We start from the raw sequence: 23928 nt of genomic DNA, 5'->3' as shown, positions 1-23928 counted from the left end.
ACGTTGGACAACGCCTCATCCATTGCTACGTACGCCTCTAAGGCCTTGCCCGTGAGCAATGGGACAAGCCTGTAGGCCCACTCTACCTCCGGCCACCACCACGTCTTGGCCATTCACTCAAACCTCAGCAGGTAGTTTTCAATGTCCTCCCTCTTCTGTAGGAAGGCATCTTTGGCTCCTTACTCAGGAATGTTGGAGGGTGGATGTCAGCACTGCTGGACTGGTCTCCTGGTGCTGGGGCTGGCCTCATCACTGCTTAAGGATCCTGCTCTGGAGTTGACGTCCCTGCTGCGTCGAGCCTTCGTCATCCTGGTGTTGGCAGACCCAATCTTGGGTTCTAACTGACAAGTTCTGCTAGGTGAGGAGCTGATGAAGCGCTGGTGAGGAGCTGTGAGGATAGATTGGCGTAGGCCTCAGAACTCCTGCTTGAAGTCTTTGTCCCTCCTCTCAAGGCACGTGAGAAGTTGCTGTTTTCAAAGTAGCAAAAAAATAAAACAGCAGTTACAATTCCCTAAAAGGCTTTTTTTAATGTTCATTGGAGTGTCAGCTATGGCCTTGTATTAGTTATATTCAAGAATAAAGCCAATCATTCATTTTTTATTGTGATTCATATGAATGTACCCTAGTAAAAGGGTACATTACAAAACCTTCCTGCCTTACTGTAACGGCCATTGGTGGAAGAAGGTGAGGACCAAGGTGCAGCGTGGTACGTGTTCATCATTATTTAATAGAACAGAACACTGAATGACAAAACAACAAAGTGAACAACCGAAACAGTTCTGTCTGGTGCAGACACAAAAACAGAAAGCAACTACCCACAAACACAGGTGGGAACAGGCTACCTAAGTATGGTTCTCAATCAGAGACAACGATTGACAGCTGCCTCTGATTGGGAACTATACCAGGCCAAAAACATAGAAATACAACACACAGAACAAAACATAGAATGCCCACCCCAACTCACGCCCTGACCAAACCAAAATAGAGACAGAAAAAGGAACTAAGGTCAGGACGTGACAGTACCCCCCCCCCCCCCCCCCCCCCAAAGGTGCGGCCGCAAAACCTGAACCTATAGGGGAGGGTCTGGGTGGGCCTTTCACCGCGGTGGCGGCTCTAGTCTTGGCCCACTTAGGTGGCGCCTCTGGGGGGGGGGGGGGCGACCCTCGCGACCCTGGGGACCCTTACAGCATGCCCCGAACAGGCGGGAGACTCTGGCGGCGCCGGACAGGCGGGAGACTCTGGCGGCGCCGGAGTGAAGGGCGACTCTGGCGGCTCCGGAGTGAAGGGCGGCTCTGGCGGCTCCGGACAGATGGCTGGCTCTGGCGGCTCCGGACAGGAGGGTGGTTCTGGCGGATCCGGACTGGAGGGAGACTTGGTTCTGGGAGCAGGCACAGGACTCACCAGGCTGGGGAGACCTACAGGCGGCCTCTTCGATGGCCGAGGCACCGGATGCACTGGGCCGTGGAGGCGCACTGGAGGTCTCGAGCAACGATCCTGCACAACCTGTCCTGGCTGGACACCCCCTGTAGCCCGGCAAGTGCAGAGAGTTGGAACAGGCCGCACTGGGCTGTGCTGGCGAGCTGGGGACACCGTGCGTAGGGCTGGTGCCGTATAACCCGGGCCGAGGAGACGCACTGGAGACCAGATGCGCTGAGCCAGCTCCATCCCTCCTAGCTCGATGCCCACTCTAGCCCGGCCGATTCGAGGAGCTGCGATGTAGCGCACTGGGCTATGCGTGCGCACTGGGGACACAGTGCGCTTCACCGCATAACACGGTGCCTGCCCGGTCACTCTCTCGCCACGGTAAGCACGGGGAGTTGGCTCAGGTCTCCTACCTGACTTCGCCAAACTCCCCGTGTCCCCCCCCCAAAAAAAATCTGGGACTGCCTCTCGTGCACGTTAACTCGAGCCAATTCTTCGTAGTGTCGCCGCTCCGCTCTAGCTGCCTCCAGCTCCTCTTTCAGACGGCGATACTCTCCCGGATGTGCCCAGGGTCCCTTCCCGTCCAATATTTCCTCTCATGTCCAGGAGCCCATTACACGCTGCTTGGTCCTTTGGTGGTGGGTAGTTCTGTAACGGCCGTTGGTGGAAGAAGGTGAGGACCAAGGTTCAGCGTGGTACGTGTTCATAGTATTTTTCTTTTAGCTATTGTTTAAGTTATAAAACTGTGAAAAAAAACAGGATACAATGTTTAAAATGTGCAGGCTAGCTGAACTTAGATCGCTTCCATACTAGAGAGAGCAAGAGAAATGACCCATACGCCATACACATAAAGAACATGGGTTTTACTATGCAACATAGTTTAACTGATAAGAGGTATAATGTCATTCACGTAGGATTAAATCAGCATTGAACTATTGCTGACAGTAGCATGAAAACAATACCTTGCTTTTCTTCTGGCTAGTCTTTCCTCACTAGCAACTGGATCTGTGTTAATCTTTTGTCTGTGCCATGCAGCCCTCTCCTTATTAGACAATGGCATCTACAGTATGAAGATAATGTCTTGAAACACCTTAAAATGCAATAAAAGTTTAAAATGATAATATTCAGTATTCATACAAGTAAATATCAATTGCATGATTAAATGTTGTAAACTAGTGAAAACATGGGATAACAAAGCTACAGTCCTTCAGCATAATGGGTGAAATTGTGGTATAACATGAAACTTTTGTTGTGCTGAAGGACAAAAGCGTTATACTGAAGGACGGATTTCATACATAAATATATTTAACAGTCAGTTCCTTGGCCACCTATATAAATGAATGACCTTGACCTAAAGTTTATCTGTTACGGTGCGTGAATGAGGACCCAAAAGCGAATTAACGTAAACAGAACTTCTTTAATAACAAAACATAGGTAGGCTCAGATGGACCGGCAGATTCCGACAGGACAGGACAAGGTTGCAGCAAACATGACGATAGTCTGGTTCAGGCATGAAAAACACAAACAAGAATCCGACAAGGACAGGAACAGAAACAGAGAGAGATATAGGGACCTAATCAGAGGGAAAAAGGGAACAGGTGGGAAACGGGGTGAATGGGTAGTTAGAGGAGACAAGGAACAGCTGGGAGAAAGCGGGGGAGAAAAGGTAACCTAACAACGACCAGCAGAGGGAGACAGGGTGAAGGGAAAGGACAGAGACAAGACACAACATGACAGTACCCCCCCACTCACCGAGCGCCTCCTGGCGCACTCGAGGAGGAAACCTGGCGGCAACGGAGGAAATCCTCGATCAGCGCACGGTCCAGCACGTCCCGAGAGGGAACCCAACTCCTCTCCTCAGGACCGTACCCCTCCCAATCGACAAGGTACTGGTGACCACGGCCCCGAGGACGCATGTCCAAAATCCTGCGGACCCTGTAGATGGGTGCGCCCTCGACAAGGATGGGGGGGGGGGGGGGGGGGAAGACGAGCGGGGGCGCGAAGAACGGGCTTAATACAGGAGACATGGAAGACCGGGTGGACGCGACGAAGGTATCGCGGAAGAAGAAGTCGAACTGCGACAGGATTAATGACCCGAGAAATACGGAACGGACCAATGAACCGCGGGGTCAACTTGCGAGAAGCCGTCTTAAGGGGAAGGTTCTGAGTGGAGAGCCAAACTCTCTGACCGCGACAATATCTAGGACTCTTAGTTCTACGCTTATTAGCAGCCCTCACAGTCTGCGCCCTATAACGGCAAAGTGCAGACCTGACCCTCTTCCAGGTGCGCTCGCAACGTTGGACAAAAGCCTGAGCGGAGGGGACGCTGGACTCGGCGAACTGAGATGAGAACAGCGGAGGCTGGTACCCGAGGCTACTCTGAAAAGGAGATAGCCCGGTCGCAGACGAAGGAAGCGAGTTGTGGGCGTATTCTGCCCAGGGGAGCTGTTCTGACCAAGACGCAGGGTTGCGAAAAGAAAGACTGCGTAAGATGCGACCAATAGTCTGATTGGCCCGTTCTGCTTGACCGTTAGACTGGGGGTGAAAGCCGGAAGAGAGACTGACGGAAGCCCCAATCAAACGGCAAAACTCCCTCCAAAATTGAGACGTGAATTGCGGACCTCTGTCCGAAACGACGTCTGACGGAAGGCCATGAATTCTGAAAACATTCTCGATGATGATTTGTGCCGTCTCTTTAGCAGAAGGAAGCTTAGCAAGGGGAATGAAATGAGCCGCCTTAGAGAACCTATCGACAACCGTAAGAATAACAGTCTTCCCCGCTGACGAAGGCAGTCCGGTGACAAAATCTAAGGCGATGTGAGACCACGGTCGAGAGGGAATAGGAAGCGGCCTGAGACGGCCGGCAGGAGGAGAGTTACCGGACTTAGTCTGCGCGCAGACCGAACAAGCAGCCACGAAACGACGCGTGTCATGCTCCCGGGTGGGCCACCAAAAACGCTGGTGAATGGAAGCAAGCGTACCCCGAACGCCAGGGTGGCCGGCTAACTTGGCAGAGTGAGCCCACTGAAGAACGGCCAGACGAGTAGGAACGGGAACGAAAAGAAGGTTCCTAGGACAAGCGCGCGGCGACGGAGTGTGAGTGAGCGCTTGTTTTACCTGCCTCTCAATTCCCCAGACAGTCAACCCGACAACACGCCCCTCAGGGAGAATCCCCTCGGGGTCAGTGGAGGCTACTGAAGAACTGAAGAGACGAGACAAAGCATCAGGCTTGGTGTTCTTAGAGCCCGGACGATAAGAAATCACGAACTCGAAACGAGCGAAAAACAGCGCCCAACGCGCCTGACGCGCATTAAGTCGTTTGGCAGAACGGATGTACTCAAGGTTCCTATGGTCAGTCCAAACGACAAAAGGAACGGTCGCCCCCTCCAACCACTGTCGCCATTCGCCTAGGGCTAACCGGATGGCGAGCAGTTCGCGGTTACCCACATCATAGTTACGTTCCGACGGCGACAGGCGATGAGAAAAATACGCGCATGGGTGGACCTTGTCGTCAGAGAGGGAGCGCTGAGAAAGAATGGCTCCCACGCCCACCTCTGACGCGTCAACCTCGACAACGAACTGTCTAGAGACGTCAGGTGTAACAAGGATAGGAGCGGATGTAAAACGATTCTTGAGGAGATCAAAAGCTCCCTGGGCGGAAACGGACCACTTAAAGCACGTCTTGACAGAAGTAAGGGCTGTGAGAGGAGCGGCCACCTGACCGAAATTACGGATGAAACGACGATAGAAGTTCGCGAAGCCGAGAAAGCGCTGCAGCTCGACGCGTGACTTAGGGACGGGCCAATCAATGACAGCTTGGACTTTAGCGGGATCCATCTTAATGCCTTCAGCGGAAATAACAGAACCGAGAAATGTGACGGAGGAGGCATGAAAAGTGCACTTCTCAGCCTTCACAAAAAGACAATTCTCTAAAAGGCGCTGGAGGACACGTCGAACGTGCTGAACATGAATCTGGAGTGACGGTGAAAAAATCAGGATATCGTCAAGGTAAACGAAAACAAAGATGTTCAGCATGTCTCTCAGGACATCATTGACTAATGCCTGAAAGACAGCTGGAGCGTTAGCGAGGCCGAAAGGAAGAACCCGGTATTCAAAGTGCCCTAACGGAGTGTTAAACGCCGTCTTCCACTCGTCCCCCTCCCTGATGCGCACGAGATGGTAAGCGTTACGGAGGTCCAACTTAGTGAAAAACCTGGCTCCCTGCAGGATCTCGAAGGCTGAAGACATAAGAGGAAGCGGATAACGATTCTTAACTGTTATGTCATTCAGCCCTCGATAATCTATGCAGGGGCGCAGAGACCCGTCCTTCTTCTTGACAAAAAAAAAACCCCGCTCCGGCGGGAGAGGAGGAGGGGACTATGGTACCGGCGTCAAGAGCTACAGACAAATAATCCTCGAGAGCCTTACGTTCGGGAGCCGACAGAGAGTATAGTCTACCCCGGGGGGGAGTGGTTCCCGGAAGGAGATCAATACTACAATCATACGACCGGTGTGGAGGAAGAGAGGTGGCCCTGGACCGACTGAACACCGTGCGCAGATCGTGATATTCCTCCGGCACCCCTGTCAAATCACCAGGCTCCTCCTGTGAAGAAGAGACAGAGGAAACAGGAGGGATAGCAGACATTAAACATTTCACATGACAAGAGACGTTCCAGGAGAGGATAGAATTACTAGACCAATTAATGGAAGGATTATGACAAACTAGCCAGGGATGGCCCAAAACAACAGGTGTAAAAGGTGAACGAAAAATCAAAAAAGAAATGGTTTCGCTATGATTACCAGAAACAGTGAGGGTTAAAGGTAGCGTCTCACGCTGAATCCTGGGGAGAGGACTACCATCCAGGGCGAACAAGGCCGTGGACTCCCTTAACTGTCTGAGAGGAATGTCATGTTCCCGAGCCCAGGTCTCGTCCATAAAACAGCCCTCCGCCCCAGAGTCTATTAAGGCACTGCAGGAAGCTGACGAACCGGTCCAGCGTAGATGGACCGACAAGGTAGTGCAGGATCTTGAAGGAGAGACAGGAGTAGTAGCGCTCACCAGTAGCCCTCCGCTTACTGATGAGCTCTGGCTTTTACTGGACATGAAGTGACAAAATGACCAGCAGAACCGCAATAGAGACAGAGGCGGTTGGTGATTCTCCGTTCCCTCTCCTTAGTCGAGATGCGGATACCTCCCAGCTGCATAGGCTCAGCTCCCGAGCCGGCAGAGGAAGATGGTAGTGATGCGGAGAGGGGGGCAACGGAGAACGCGAGCTCCTTTCCACGAGCTCGGTGACGCAGATCAACCCGTCGCTCAATGCGAATAGCGAGTTCAATCAAGGAATCCACGCTGGAAGGGACCTCCCGGGAAAGAATCTCATCCTTTACCTCTGCGCGGAGACCCTCCAGAAAACGAGCGAGCAAAGCCGGCTCGTTCCAGCCACTGGAGGCAGCAAGAGTGCGAAACTCAATAGAGTAGTCTGTTATGGATCGATTACCTTGACATAGGGAAGACAGGGCCCTGGAAGCCTCCTCCCCAAAAACAGATCGATCAAAAACCTGTATCATCTCCTCCTTAAAGTCCTGATACTGGTTAGTACACTCAGCCCTTGCCTCCCAGATTGCCGTGCCCCACTCACGAGCCCGTCCAATAAGGAGAGATATGACGTAGGCGACACGAGCAGTGCTCCTGGAGTAAGTGTTGGGCTGGAGAGAAAACACAATATCACACTGGGTGAGGAACGAGCGGCATTCAGTGGGCTCCCCAGAGTAACACGGCGGGTTATTGATTCTGGGCTCCGGAGATTCGAAAGCCCTGGAAGTGGCCGGTGGATCGAGGCGGAGATGGTGAACCTGTTCTGTGAGGTTGGAGACTTGGGTGGCCAGGGTCTCAACGGCATGTCGAGCAGCAGACACTTCCTGCTCGTGTCTGCCTAGCATCGCTCCCTGGATCCCGACGGCTGAGTGGAGAGGATCCGAAGTCGCTGGGTCCATTCTTGGTCGGATTCTTCTGTTACGGTGCGTGAATGAGGACCCAAAAGCGAATTAACGTAAACAGAACTTCTTTAATAACAAAACATAGGTAGGCTCAGATGGACCGGCAGATTCCGACAGGACAGGACAAGGTTGCAGCAAACATGACGATAGTCTGGTTCAGGCATGAAAAACACAAACAAGAATCCGACAAGGACAGGAACAGAAACAGAGAGAGATATAGGGACCTAATCAGAGGGAAAAAGGGAACAGGTGGGAAACGGGGTGAATGGGTAGTTAGAGGAGACAAGGAACAGCTGGGAGAAAGCGGGGGAGAAAAGGTAACCTAACAACGACCAGCAGAGGGAGACAGGGTGAAGGGAAAGGACAGAGACAAGACACAACATGACATTATCCTTACTTTTCATATTTAATATAGCTGGGTAAGAGTTGGGTAAGAGTTGAGTGAATTTAATATTATATTTATACATTTATCTTTTTATGTTAAATGAATGGCCTTCGGACACCAAATTTACACGTCTCATCTTTGACCCATATGCAGTACCAGTCAAAAGTTTGGACACACCTACTACTCATTCAAGGGTTTTTCTTTATTTTTACTATTTTCTACATTGTAGAAGACATCAAAACTATGAAATAACACATATGGAATCATGTCGTATCCAAAAAAGTGTTAAACAAATCAAAATACATTTTACATTTGAGATTCTTCAAAGTAGCCACCCTTTGCCTTGATGATAGCTTTGCACACTCTTGGCATTCTCTCAAACAGCTTTACCTGGAATGGTTTTCCAACAGTCTTGAAGGAGTTCCCACATATGCTGAGCACTTGTTGGCTGCTTTTCCTTCACTCTGCGTTCAACTATGTATTTCTTCCTAATACTGTACAATCTGTTTGTCGCTTCATTGGCCTGGGGTATACCGAGTGGCGCAACGGTCTAATGCACTGCATCTCAGTGCTAGAGGCGTCACTACAGACACCCTGGTTCGAATCCAGGCTGTATCACAATCGGCTATGATTGGGAGTCCCATAGGGTGGTGCACAATTGGCCCAGTGTCATCCGTGTTTGGCCGGTGTAGGCCGTCATTGTAAATAAGAATTTGTTCTTAACTGACTTGCCTAGCTAAATAAAAATGTAATTGTTTGTTTGAATTCAAGACCAGATTGTTCTCAGTTTGTAGCCACTAATTTCAGTCATTTGTGTGGTATTAAAAAGATTCAGCTAAGTTCTTCTGTTATGTAAATGATGTTGAATTGCATGAAACTGCATTTTTCAAATACTTATTTTTTCCAGACCCGGCTAAAGAATGTTCCCCATGTGTGGAAATCCTAAAACGCCTCTGCTCAACTGTAGTTTATGCCACATGGCAAACGTTATTATGGCAAACGTTATGGGGGAAGGTTATAAAACAACCAAAGCCTCGGGGCCTATGATTTCTTAATCCGGCCCTGCAGGGGATGTAAAGCCATAACACATGAGTTTTTCCAGCAGCAGATTATGATGGATAATGTCAAAAGCTTCACTGAAGTCTAACAAAAAAACTCCAGGGTTTCTCAGTACATTTCATATCTGGAGAATTTACATGTGTGTAACCCAAAATTCGGACATTAAATACTTCTGAAAATGTAATTTGTGTGCTCTTTAAATTGCATCCTTTCCAACCCGTGAAGAACCTACAAAAAACAAATTAAAAGACGCCACAGAATTAAATCAGACACGGTACTAACACCACCAAAAAATACTCATAACCGGTGGGCTGTGTGTGCATGTGCTGGTGTGTGTGGTAAAACGTAGGGCAAAAACAAACAAATGGCCAGGCCTTACTTAATTGGAAGCTCAGTTTACAGCCGGATCTGGGTACCTTTATACTTGATTAAACTGCAGAATTTCACTAACTGCTCTCCCAAGACAACAGCCTCTGGAAACATTTACAAGAGAGGTAGGGACACCCCCTTCCTCTCCTGGAAGAGAAATGTACATTTCTTTAGTATTCACTATGCTAAATCTTAATCAGCAACACAAAAGTTTTAATTACAGACAAAACATCATAACTTCTGTTCACCGGGAGTCCACTGTCCTCCCTCAGACAGTAGCGTCCCACCTGGCCAACATCCGGTGAAATTGCAGAGTGCGAAATTCAAACTACAGAATTATAAATATTTAACTTGCATAAAATCACAAGTGTAATACATCATCACTCTCATTCACGCGCTTGGAAACACTACAGCCAAAATGTGAGCCACCTAGAAAAACTACAATTTCTGGCTCATTTTTCCAAAAAACTGCCTGAAACTCTTTCTAAAGACTTGACATCTAGTGGAAGCCCTAGGAACTGCAATCTGGGAGGACTTCGCCTTATAATAAAAGTGACAGCCATTGAAAATAGTGGTAGGCTGTCCTCAGGGTTTCGCCTGCCATATCAGTTCTGTTATACTCATAGACATTACTTTAACAGTTTTAGAAACTTTAGATTGGGGATCAATTTTTTTTTGGAGCTTCCTCTTGGGCTTCCGTTGTTTACCTAACTCCTCGTATCGTCGCCGTTCCGCTCTCACTGCCTCCATCTGCTCCCTTGGACGGCGATACTCTCCGGCCCGCGTCCAGGGTCCTTCTCCATTCAGGATGTCCTCCCATGTCCACTCCTCCTGGCCACACTGCTTGGTCCGTTTTTGATGGAATCTTCTGTAACGGCTGTCGTTGGTGGTAGGAAGAGTAGACCAAAGCAAACAAAATAACAAAAGCAAAAACGCACAATTCTGTCAGGCTAAGACACTAAACAGAAAACAAGATCCCACAACCTAAAGGTGGGAAAAAGGGCTGCCTAAACAGACTTCTGAAGTTGTTGAGTATTGTGAGGTTAACAGTGTTTTGATATGCAGTTGGGTAAACGGTTGACAGCACAAATGTTTTGCAATCAGAGACAACGATAGACAGCTGCCTCTGATTGGGAACCACACTCGGCCAAAAACAAACAGAAAACATAGAATTTCCCACCGAGTCACACCCTGACCTAACAAAACATAGAGAATAATAAGGATCTCTAAGGTCCGGGCGTGACAAATGGTGTATTGAGCTTTTAATTTTTATTTTATGTCATTGTGCCAACTCACAATAGCATCTATGAATTCTTTATTAGATTAGATTTTATTTAGCCTAATTTTTCCCATATTCTAGCCGAATTGGTAAAATGCTTGTGCGTTTCTTTTAGCACATCAATGACTTTGCTATAGTTTTCCTCTTCTATTCCCCCTTTTACGGGAGTGTCAGAAACCATGGATGTCATTTCAATGTTGGTTATGTCTAGGGTGTTCAGATTTCCTCACTCACAGCTCTAATACACACCCTCTAACATTTTTCAAGGTAGTGATACCCTCTTCCCCGTAGAGCAGTTATGGTATGTGTGCCTTTTAATTGGTTATTGCACTGGATACTTTGTATTAGAACCAATAATAAAGAATCTGCCACTACTGGAGAATACAGGAGACCTAATGTCTTATACCAGTGTCATGCTTCAAATATTTTTGTTAACAACACACATTGCTAAAATTATTCACAGTTGTCTTCCTATTTCCACATAATTTGTCACATAATCTGTCACGGTTCCCCGACCCAATTGAGCATAAACCAACCTCTCTCCTTATTGCTACTGTTAATATATTCAAATCATGTTCAAACAACATTCAAATATATTTTTGCTTTTCTAACCATGGATGATGCTCTCCTCCATAACTGTATCACTATCCACATTCCCACTCACTGACAATGTTTCATCTTTAAGAACAGATATTCTCAGAAATCTCCTATTCTCCACCGTATGCACTTCCTTCCTTTATCCTTCTACATGGACTACTTCTCTACAAAATGTTGTACTAGTACACAAGCATGATCATTTATCCATACACACACTCTATGGCCTCACAGCCACTGAGGCTGAGACTTTCGTCCCACTTACGGATCTCGCAGAGAAATACCCCCACTTCGGACCTATCCTATCTATACATCATGGTGAATCCTGCTGATAACGCCAACTGTTAAGTTCTCAACAAACAGAGTGAAAACTCACGGGCAACTAGTAAAAGATCAAACCAAGTTTATTCACCCACTGGGTCAAACAGCTACAAAGACAAAGACCAGCACTTATACCAGCACTTCCTACTAGGCGGAGTCAACTGCTTGTACATCTAAACAGCCAATAAGATCTCTGTTGCTCGGCCTGTTCAGGGATAATATTTTTTGGACAAATTTGAAATGTAGAAACTGCCAGCTTACAGAGGAAAATATGCCTGAACTGAACGTCCAGAGTAAACAAAATTGAGACATTGCAGAATATCCTGGATAGGGCTCACTCTAAGACCTTATCCACTTCTCAGCCTGGTCATCGTGCCACTGCCTTGCCACCGTGTTACCACTCTCTGACTGACTGGCCAGAGCTGCCCTGCAGAGACCCCTCCCTAGTGAATTCATCTCTCCCCTCCCATCTCACCTGCCCCCCCCCCCCCCCCCCCCCCCCCATCCCCCTTGGAGAATAAAGGAGCAAGGAAGCTTAAGAGGAGCTGGCGGATGCCACGGTTATCAATCCTGCATCCCAGTGGAGACATGTCACACGCCGTAAACCCATTCACCCCATTGGTGAATGGGGCTAAAATGGCTTTTGGGGATCCCATCCTGCTGACCAACAGATTCCTGCTCCTTCATCCTCTACCCTGTCTCCAGGCCAGGGGGTCTCTACCAAAAATACTACACCCGGTCTGGTACATCGGGCACCACCGCCCTTCGGTCCTCAAGGAGTCTTCTAAACTACTCGAGGCGAAAGAACGGCCGAACCTCCCCGGCTGTTTCAACAGCTGTTATCATTGGCAGCTCTATGGTGAGAAACATTTTGGTTCCCAGTGCAAAAACCCTGTGCTACCCAGGAGCACGAGTACAGGACATTACAAGAATGCTTCTGACTGTTCTACGACAGATGCCAAGAGTTTACGCTGTCGTAGTCCATGAGGGGTCAAATTATATCAGGAGGGCTAGCTCTGAACTTCTGAAAATTGGTTTTACACAACTGATTCTAGCATTGAAAGATTCCAAAAAGAGTCCAATAATTTCAGGTCTGGTAACATCATTGGGCGGGTATAAAATATTCAGCAGACTACTGGCATTACACATCTGGCTAAAATATTACTGTAGCTCTGTTGGAATCACTTTTATAGATAATTTTGGCACCTTCTGGAAACAGAAGACACTCTACAGGAATTACTGTGTCCATCGAAATCTTATTGACTCCTGGACTCAGTCCACGCATTTCAAGGCTTTGTTTAGACAGTCACTTCTCAATGACCCAAGACCAGCTCAGTTAATCCCTACCATTGTGACAATGAGTTGTTATAATGCTGCATCAAATGTACATTATCCCAGGGACGTTGGCAGACACAATGTAAGTAACTTAATTAATGTCCCCCTAACTGCCCTGAATACCTCTTTTGAACATAGCTGTTTTGTGCAGTAATCATGTGCCTATGAACCAGAGTTACACTGTTAGCACTGAGGCGGTGTGCCCTAGTAGGAAGTACATTGTGTTCAACTCACCGTGCACTATCAGCTCCAATATAAATAACATGAGCAAGTCTACTTCTGATAAGCTTCCCAGTAAAGCATTAAAAACAATCAAGAAACCCAGAAAAGTGCTAAAAATAGCCTATATTAACATATGTAGCCTAAGAAACAAGGTTCATGAAGTCAATAATTTTCTTGTAACAGATGACATTTACATTCTGACTCTCTGAAACTCACTTAGATAATACCTTTGATGATACAGTGGTAGCAATACATTGCTTACATGTAAAGACAGAAATGCCAACGGTGGCGGTGTTGCGGTCTATATTCAGAACCACATTCCTGTAAAGGTTAGAGGATCTCATGTTAAATACTGTTGAAGCAATACTCTTCTATAAACTGGTCATCTCTGTATACCTATCGCAAGACCCACTGGTTGATGCTTATTTATTAAACCCTCGTAGGCCTCACTCCTCCCTATCTGAGATATCGACTGCAACCCTCATCCTCTACATACAACACCCGCTCTGCCAGTCACATTCTGTTAAAGGTCCCCAAAGCACACACATCCTTGGGTCGCTCGTCTTTTCAATTGGCTGCAGCTAGCGACTGGAACAAGCTGCAACAAACACTCAAACTGGACAATTGTATCTCAATCTCTTCATTCAAAGACTCAATCATGGACACTCTTCCTGACAGTTGTGGCTGCTTTGCATGATTTATTGTTCTTGCTCTTTGTTCTGTTGTCTGTCCCAAATAATGTTTGTACCATGTTTTGTACTGATACCATGTTGTGCTGCTGCCATGTTGTGTTGCTGTCATGCTTTGTTGTTGTCTTAGGTCTCTCTTTATGTAGTGTTGTTTCTCTTGTCGTGATGTGTGTTTTGTCCTATATTTATTATTAATCCCAGCTCCCAGTCACATGTGCCGTTTACCACAGGTGTAGTAGACCTTACAGTGAATTGCTTACTTACGAGCCCCTAACCAACAATACAGTTTTAAAAAATACAGATAAGAATAAGAAATGAAAGTGACAAGTAATTTAAGAGCAGCAGTAAAATAACAATAGTGAGACTATATACAGGGGGGTACCGGTACAGAGTCAATGTGTGGGGGCACCGGTTAGTCGAGGTAATATGTACATGTAGGTAGATGCAAATAGTCTGAGTAGCCATTTGACTAGATGTTCAGGAGTCTTATGGCTTGGGGGTAGAAGCTGTTTAGAAGCCTCTTGGACCTAGACTTCACACTCTGGTACCACTTGCCGTGCGGTAGCAGAGTGAACAGTCTATGACTAGGGTGGCTGGAGTCTTTGGCAATTTTTAGGACCTTCCTTTGGCAATTTTTAGGGCCTTTCTCTGACACCGCCTGGTATAGAGGTCATGGATGGCAGGAAGCTTGGCCCCAGTGATGTACTGGGCCGTTCGCACTACGCTCTGTAGTGCCTTGCGATCGAAGGCCGAGCAGTTGCCATACCAGGCAGTGATGCAACCAGTCATGATGCTCTCGATGGTGCAGCTGTAGAACCTTTTGAGGATCTGAGGACCCATGACAAATCGTTTCAGTCTCCTGAACAGGAATAGGTTTTGTTGTGCCCTCTTCACGACTGTATTGGTGTGCTTGGATCATGTTAGTTTGTTGGTGATGTGGACACCAAGGAACTTGAAGCTCTCAACCTGCTCCACTGCAGCCCCGTCGATGAGAATGGGGGTGTGCACGGTTATCTTTTTTTCTGTAGTCCACAATCATCTCCTTTGTCTTGATCACATTGAGGGAGAGGTTGTTGTCCTGGCACCACATGGCCAGGTCTCTGACCTCCTCCCTATAGGCTGTCTCGTCGTTGTCTGTGATCAGGCCTACCACTGTTGTGTCGTTGGCAAACTTATTGATGGCGTTAGAGTCGTGCCTGGCCATGCAGTCAGGAGTGAACAGGGAGTACAGGAGGGGACTGAGCACGCACCCCTGAAGGGCCCCTGTGTTGAGGATCAGGGCGGCAGATGTGTTGTTACCTACCCTTACCACCTGGGGGCGCCCGTCAGGAAGTCCAGGATCCAGTTGCAGAGGGAGGTGTTTAGTCCCAGGGTCCTTAGCTTATTGATAAGCTTTGAGGGCACAATGGTATTGAACACTGAGCTGTAGTCAATGAATTGCATTCTCACATAAGTGTTCCTTTTGTCCAGGTGGGAAAGGGCAGTGTGGAGTGCAATATAGTGATTGCATCATCTTTGGATCTGTTGGGGCGGTATGCAAATTGGAATGCTTCTAGGATTTCTGGGATGATTGTGTTGATGTGAGCCATGACCAGCCTTTCAAAGCACTTCATGGCTGCATATGTGAGTGCTATGGGTTGGTAGTCATTTAGGCAGGTTACTAATGTTAATGTTCTTGGGCACAGGCACTATGGTGGTCTGCTTAAAACATGTTGGTATTACAGACTCAGACAGGGAGAGTTTGAAAATGTCACTGAAAACGCTTGCCAGTTGATCAGCGCATGCTCGCTGTACATGTCCTGGTAATCCGTCTGGCCCTGTGGCCTTGTGAATGTTGACCTGTTTAAAGGTCTTGCTCACATCAGCTGTGGAGAGCGTGATCACACAGTCTTCCGGGAAACAGCTGGTGCTCTCATGCATGTTTCAGTGTTATTTGCCTCGAAGCGAGCATAGAAGTAGTTTAGCTCGTCTGGTAGGCTCGTGTCACTGGGCAGCTCTCGGCTGTGTTTCCCTTTGTAGCCTGTAATGGTTTGCAAGCCCTGCCACATCTGATGAGCCGGTGTAGTACGATTCGATCTTAGTCCTGTATTGACGCTTTGCCTGTTTGATGGTTTGTCGGAGGGCATAACAGGATTTATTATAAGCTTCAGGGTTAGAGTCCCACTCCTTGAACGCAGCAGCTCTAGCCTTTGGCTCAATGCGGATGTTGCCTGTAATCCATGGCTTCTGGTTGGGGTATATACGTACGGTCACTGTGGGGACAGTATCCAAATCCATAGGATGTAGTGATCACAATATAGTAGCCATATCTAGGAGAACCAAAGTGCCAAAGCCTGGGCTTAATATAGTTTATAAAAGGTCATACAATACGTTTTCTAGTGACTCTTATGTTGATGATATAGAGAATATTTGCTGGTCTGTGGTGTGTAATGAGGAGCAACCAGACGCTGCAATTGACACATTTATGAAATTGCTTATTCCAGTTGCTAATAAGCATGCACCCATTGAGAAAATGACTGTGAAAACTGTTAAATCCCCTTGGATTGATGAATAATTGAACAATTGTATGGTTGAGAGGGATGAGGCAAAAGGTATGGCAAATAAGTCTGGCAGCCCAATCGATTGGCAAACGTATTTCAAATTAAGAAATCATGTGACTGAACTTAATAAAAATAAACTATACTATGAAACGAAAATGAATGATAGTAAAAAGCGTTGGAGCATCTTAGATGACATTTTGGGAAAAAGGTAAACTTGGCTTCATCATTCATTGAATCAGATGGCTCATTCATCACAAAACCCACTGAAATTGCCAACTGTAACGTCTGCTTCCAACTCACACTCTCAAAACACCTAGATCCCCTGAACGCAGCTCAGTCTCCAGATCCCAATCACCTGAATTCTAATCACCTGTTCACACACCTGTATGTGATTATCACACACTATTTAGTTCAGTTCTTTGCACCCCATCACTGTAAGGTATTGTTGGTTTCTTCTTTCAGAGCGCTGGTTGTCCTCGTGATTTACTCCTCCCATGTATGATAGTTTTTGCCTGATCTCCCAGACTACATTACTAGCCTTTTCCCAGCCTGTACTGTTGCCCTTTTGGACCCCTGTGTATGACCTTCTGCCTGCCCCTGGACCCAGCTACCTGCCTCCTCCTGTGGTCCTTCGCTATAAACACCTGCTGTGCCCTGCGCTTGAAACCATCTCTCTGTCTCCCTTCGTGTTCATTACACCAACTACTTTAATTACTTTTTCATTGGCAAGACAATCAAACTTAGGAATGACATCCCAGCAACAAACGCTGACACTACATATCCTAGTATATCTGACCAAATTATGAAAGATAAGTGTTGTGCTTTTGAATTCCGTAGAGTGTGTTTAAGAGGTGAAATAATTGTTGTATATCAATAATAAGCCACCGGGGTCTGGATGTAAAATTACTGAGGATAATAGCAGACGATTTTGCCACATCTTCAATTTAAGTATACTAGCAAGTGTGTTCCCTCAGGCCTAGAGGAAAGAAAAAGTAATTCCGCTACCCAAGAATAGTAAAGCCCCCTTTACTGACTCAAATAGCCTGTTACCAACCCTTAGTAAACTTCTGGAAAAAATTGTGTTTGACCAGATACAATTCTATTTTACAACACTTATACCCCATACTATATTGTGGATGAAGAGTTACTTTTCTAACAGAACAGAGAAGGTGTTCTTTAATGGAAGCCTCCCCAACATAATCCAGGTAGAATCAGGAATTCCCCACGGTAGCCCCTTACTTTTTTCAATATTCACTAACGACCTACTACTGGCTTTGAGTAAAGCCAGTGAGTCTATGTATGAGGATGATTCAACACTATACAGTACACATCAACTACTACAGCAACACTTAAAGAGCTACAGTTAGTTTCAGAATGGGTGGCAAGGAATAAGTTAGTCCTAAATATTTCCAAAACTAAAAGCATTGTATTTGGGACGAATCATTCACTAAACCCTAAACCTCAACTAAATCTCATAATGAATAATGTGGACATTGAGCAAGTTAAGCGACTAAACTGCTCGTTGTAACCCTGGATTGTAAACTGTCATGGTCAAAACATATTGATACAAAAGTAGCTAAGATGGGGAGAAGTCTGTCCATAAAAAAGAGCTTCTCTGCCTTCTTAACAACACTGTCAACAAGGCAGGTCCTACAGGCCCTAGTTTTGTAGTACCTAGACTTCTGTAATGTGGTCAGGTGCCACAAAGAGGGACTTAGAAAAATTGCAGTTGGCTCAGAACAGGGCAGCACGGCTGGCCCTTAAAAGTACACTGAGAGCTAGCATTAATGATATGCATGTCAATCTCTCATGGCTCAGTGGAAGAGAGATTGACGTCATCACTACCTGTTTTTGTAAGAAGTGTTGACAAGCTGAATGTACCGAGCAGTCTCTTTAAACGACTAGCACACAGCTTGGACACCCATGCATACCCCACAAGACATGCCACCAGAGGTCTCTTCACAATCCCCATGTCCAGAGCAGACTATGGGAAGCACACAGTACTACATAGAGCCATGACTACATGGAACTCTTTTCCACATCAGGTAACTGATGCAAGCAGTGAAATCAAATCGTTTTAAAAACAGGTAAAAATGCACCTTATGGAACAGCGGGGACTGTGAAGAGACACACAAAAGGTACAGACACACACATCATTGTAATATTGTTATATGGTGGTATTATACATTTTGTATTGTAAATATGTAGTGGTGTAATAATGTACTGTTTTATATGTATTGTAAGTGCTTTAATGTGTTTGGACCCCAGGAAGAGTAGCTACTGCGTTGGGGATCCCTAAGAAATAATAAGTTCTTATCCACCCTCCATTGACCCCAACATATACATTCCTTATACTTTATTTTACCTTTATTTAACTAGGCAAGTCAGTTAAGTACAACATTTCAATGACAGCCTAGGAACAGTGAGTTAACTGCCTTGTCAGCTCAGGGATTTGATCTTGCAACCTTTCGGTTACTAGTCCAACGCTTTAACCACTAGGCTACCTGCCACCCCAATGTAATCATTAACTTCTAGTATAGTAAGTATATTTCCAGCTAGAATCCAACATCATGAATCAGCAAATTTGTATGGATATATACAAAGACATTTTAGAAGAAATGCAGCTAGTTTGCAGTCTTTCGAGCTTCAGTTTGAAGTGATTTTGTTAGCTGTGTTGTTGGCTAGCTCCTCTGAACAACAGTGATGAAAGAGCACATTGTCTATGTCAGGTGTCATCGTGCATCATTAGCCCATTGTTATGGATGTTTCCAAATAAATGTCACTAGAAAACAGCTTAAACAAATGCAAATGCAGCTACTTTGCTGTTATTCTGGCTGCACAGTTTGAACGTGACTGTAAGTTAGCAGTAGTTGGCTAGCTAGCAAGCGAGGGATAAAAACGTTGCCAGTCAGTATGGCAATAAAACAGTTTGAAGAAACAACTGGGTCGCGTCCATAGATACAGAACAAAAAGACTTAGCGACTGGGTTGCGTCTCTGGCAACTGAACCGATAGAATGAACGACCAGCCGGCTTTTATATCAATGCTAATATGGAAAAACATTTGCTAGCTAGCTAACCAACAATTGTACCGATTTATTTGAGAGACAAGTGCTCACTGTGCACATTTATGTTTTCAAATATACAGTGCCTTGCGAAAGTATTCGGCCCCCTTGAACTTTGCGACCTTTTGCCACATTTCAGGCTTCAAACATAAAGATATAAAACTGTATATTTTTGTGAAGAATCAACAACAAGTGGGACACAATCATGAAGTGGAACGACATTTATTGGATATTTCAAACTTTTTTAACAAATCAAAAACTGAAAAATTGGGCGTGCAAAATTATTCAGCCCCTTTACTTTCAGTGCAGCAAACTCTCTCCAGAAGTTCAGTGAGGATCTCTGAATGATCCAATGTTGACCTAAATGACTAATGATGATATATACAATCCACCTGTGTGTAATCAAGTCTCCGTATAAATGCACCTGCACTGTGATAGTCTCAGAGGTCCGTTAAAAGCGCAGAGAGCATCATGAAGAACAAGGAACACACCAGGCAGGTCCGAGATACTGTTGTGAAGAAGTTTAAAGCCGGATTTGGATACAAAAAGATTTCCCAAGCTTTAAACATCCCAAGGAGCACTGTGCAAGCGATAATATTGAAATGGAAGGAGTATCAGACCACTGCAAATCTACCAAGACCTGGCCGTCCCTCTAAACTTTCAGCTCATACAAGGAGAAGACTGATCAGAGATGCAGCCAAGAGGCCCATGATCACTCTGGATGAACTGCAGAGATCTACAGCTGAGGTGGGAGACTCTGTCCATAGGACAACAATCAGTCGTATATTGCACAAATCTGGCCTTTCTGGAAGAGTGGCAAGAAGAAAGCCATTTCTTAAAGATATCCATAAAAAGTGTTGTTTAAAGTTTGCCACAAGCCACCTGGGAGACACACCAAACATGTGGAAGAAGGTGCTCTGGTCAGATGAAACCAAAATGGAACTTTTTGGCAACAATGCAAAACGTTATGTTTGGCGTAAAAGCAACACAGCTCATCACCCTGAACACACCATCCCCACTGTCAAACATGGTGGTGGCAGCATCATGGTTTGGGCCTGCTTTTCTTCAGCAGGGACAGGGAAGATGGTTAAAATTGATGGGAAGATGGATGGAGCCAAATACAGGATCATTCTGGAAGAAAACCTGATGGAGTCTGCAAAAGACCTGAGACTGGGACGGAGATTTGTCTTCCAACAAGACAATGATCCAAAACATAAAGCAAAATCTATAATGGAATGGTTCAAAAATAAACATATCCAGGTGTTAGAATGGCCAAGTCAAAGTCCAGACCTGAATCCAATCGAGAATCTGTGGAAAGAACTGAAAACTGCTGTTCACAAATGCTCTCCATCCAACCTCACTGAGCTCGAGCTGTTTTGCAAGGAGGAATGGGAAAAAATTTCAGTCTCTCGATGTGCAAAACTGATAGAGACATACCCCAAGCGACTTACAGCTGTAATCGCAGCAAAAGGTGGCGCTACAAAGTATTAACTTAAGGGGGCTGAATAATTTTGCACGCCCAATTTTTCAGTTTTTGATTTGTTAACATTTTTTGAAATATCCAATAAATGTCATTCCACTTAATGATTGTGTCCCACTTGTTGTTGATTCTTCACAAAAAATACAGTTTTATATCTTTATGTTTGAAGCCTGAAATGTGGCAAAAGGTCGCAAAGTTCAAGGGGGCCGAATACTTTCGCAAGGCACTGTAGTTTACATGTTGTGAACAATCTAAGCCAATCCTGTCTGTTTTGCCCCATACAGTAGTTGCGCACTCGTCGGTTTTGTTGCTAATCAATCATCCAGTCTATATTCCTGGATTTCAAAGAATGTCCCTGAGCATAAAGCTACATCTCAATAGTCTAAAGTGGATTCCTATACTTGTCTCCTTTCATCTGCACTGAAGGAAAGTGAAGGCATTATAATAAAAAACTGCTGGGAATGTCCATTCATCTGTCCAGTTCTTTCATATCAGATTTTTGTTTTAGCTTATATCAGGAGGAAAGGAGACTAGGCGATATGATGCGTCAACACTTTGGTTTCGGGATGCTCTCATTGGGTTTCATGTTTATCATCGCCACAGTTGGAATTGCAGGTGTGTGTGTAGCTGATAAGGCATGTGGACAGAACCATAATGGACTCCTTTGTGAAAGGTCCTTTGATCAATGACAAAAAAATGTCTGCAGCTTTATTTGACTCTATTGATTGATTCCATTCAACTGAATGCCAACTGACTAAAATTAAATGAAAACATTTCCATTCTACTTAAGTGTTGCTATAACTGTGTACTTGCATGGTAGTTACATAGGCAGCTACTGTAAAACTGTAGTGTTTAGTCAGACATTGTTATATTGCTTACAACTATGTAACATAGTATAATTCATGACAGACCAAGGTCAAAATGCTTTCAAATAGTTGAGCTGCACTTGATTTAGTTTTCCCGGTACTGTCCCAAAAGTGCATACTCCAAGCTAAATCAGTATTTATCTAGGTCTGCTATATCCCCTTATATAACCACAATGAAATCTCATTTTAAAATGAAAGACCATGTGTCCTATCCAAAATATTCTATTCAAAACCCATGATATGAACATATACTGGCTACCTCAGCTAATTGTACATGATGTACATGTTGCTGAAGAACCTCAATTAAACTGCTGTGCCTGAGGATGACAATTTCTGTCCCTTTCGATATAGAGATATACAGTACCAGTCAAAAGTTGACACACCTACTCATTCAAAGGTTTTTCTTTATTTTTACTATTTTCTACATTGTAGAATAATAGTGAAGACTTCAAAACCATGAAATAACACATATGGAATCATGTATCCAAAAAAAGTGTTAAACAAAACCAAAATATATTTTATGTTTGAGATTCTTCAAAGTAGCCACCCTTTGCCTTGATGACAGCTTTGCACACTCTTGGCATTCTCTCACTCAGCTTCATGAGGCAGTGCTTTGTTAATTTGTGGAAAATAATGAGTTTGAGCCAATCAGTTGTGTTGTGACAAGGTAGGGGTGGTATACAGAAGATAGCCCTATTTGGTAAAATACCAAGTCCATATTATGGCAAGAACAGCTCAAATAAGCAAAGAGAAATGACAGTCCATCATTACTTTAGACCTGGAGGTCAGTCAATCCGGAAAATGAAAAGAACTTTGAAAGTTTCTTCAAGTGCTGTGATAAAAACCATCAAGTGCTATGATGAAACTGGCTCTCATGAGGACCGTCACAGGAAAGGAAGACCCAGAGTTATCTCTGCTGCAGAGGATAAGTTCATTAGAGTTACCAGCCTCAGATATTGCAGCACAAATAAATGCTTCATAGAGTTCAAGTAATAGACACATCTAAACATCAACTGTTCAGAGGAGACTGCGTGAATCAGGCCTTCATGGTTGAATTGCTGCAAAGAAACCACTACTAAAGGACACTAATAATAAGAAGAGACTTACTTGGGCCAAGAAACACAAACAATGGACATTACACCAGTGTCAATCTTTCCTTTGGTCTGATGAGTCCAAATTTGAGGTTCCAACTGCCGTGTCTTTGTGAGACGCAGAGTAGGTGAACGGATGATCTCCACATGTGTAGTTTCCACCGTGAAGCATGGAGATGTGACATTGCTTTGCTGGTGACACTGTCTGTAAAGTATTTAGAATTCAAGGCACACTTAACCAGCATGGTTACCACTGCATTCTGCAGCGATAAACCATCCCGTCTGGTTTGTGCTTAGTGGGACTATCATTTGTTTTTCAACACGACAATAACCCAACATACCTCCAGGCTGTGTAAGGGCTATTTGACCAAGAAGGAGAGTGATGGAGTGCTGCTTCAGATGACCTGGCCTCCACAATCACCCGACCTAAACCTAATTGAGATTGTTTGGGATGAGTTGGACCATAGAGTGAAGAAAAAGCAGCCAACAAGTGCTCAGCATTTGTGGGAACTCCTTCAAGACTGTTGAAAAAGCATTCCAGGTGAAGCTGGTTTTGAGAATGTCTAGAGTGTGCAAAGCTGTCGTCAAGGCAAAGGGAGGCAACTTTGAAGAATATAAAAATATTTTTAGATTTGTTCAACACTTTTTGGTTACTACATGATTCCATGTGTGTTATTTCATAGTTTTGATGTCTTCACTATTATTATACAATGTAGAAAATAGTAAAATAAAGAAAAACCCTTAAATGAGTACGTGTCCAAACTTTTGTCTGGTACTGTGTGTGTGTGTGTGTGTGTGTGTGTGTCCACCTCTCTTCTCTCAAAGCTCTCTATACTTTATTGGGGAACATTGAGTTAAGGTAGTTTTCCGCGCAGCGCTCAGGGCCTCTTTTTCACCAACATCTTCATTGTGCAAGTGGTGTAGAGGCACTATCTGTGGATTGTCCATCTGACTGTCCAGGGTTTTCTGTTGTAAATCCCACCAGAGCAAGCCAGGGTCAATGGTATTTCTCTTGGTAGGTCCTGTTTAAACAGAAAACATAATTTTACACACACACACACACACACACACAGGAAGTATTCAGACCCCTTCCATTTTTCCACATTTTGTTAGGTTACAGCCCTATTCTGGATTAAATTACATTTTTCTTCCTCAATCTACACACAATACCCTATAACGACAAAGCAAAAACAGTTTTGTAGAATATTTTGCTAAT

At 45.2% G+C, this 23928-nt stretch overlaps 1 protein-coding gene across 3 annotated transcripts in view; it reads right to left on the bottom strand.

Moving 5' to 3' along the window:
* Window positions 1–23436: 23436 nt before the first annotated feature.
* Window positions 23437–23928, bottom strand: part of slc5a5 (solute carrier family 5 member 5) — a 28991-nt gene continuing 28499 nt past the window's right edge. For all 3 annotated transcript variants that reach the window (XM_036958559.1, XM_021573060.2, XM_021573106.2), the window contains one exon: window positions 23437–23734. In XM_036958559.1, the coding sequence (XP_036814454.1) occupies window positions 23532–23734 (203 nt within the window). In that variant the 3' untranslated portion in view covers window positions 23437–23531. The remainder of the gene's footprint in view (window positions 23735–23928) is intronic.

This window comes from Oncorhynchus mykiss, chromosome 1, assembly GCF_013265735.2.
Source record: "Oncorhynchus mykiss isolate Arlee chromosome 1, USDA_OmykA_1.1, whole genome shotgun sequence".
Taxonomy (NCBI): Eukaryota; Metazoa; Chordata; class Actinopteri; order Salmoniformes; family Salmonidae; genus Oncorhynchus; species Oncorhynchus mykiss.
This window is presented reverse-complemented; position numbering and strand designations above follow the sequence as displayed.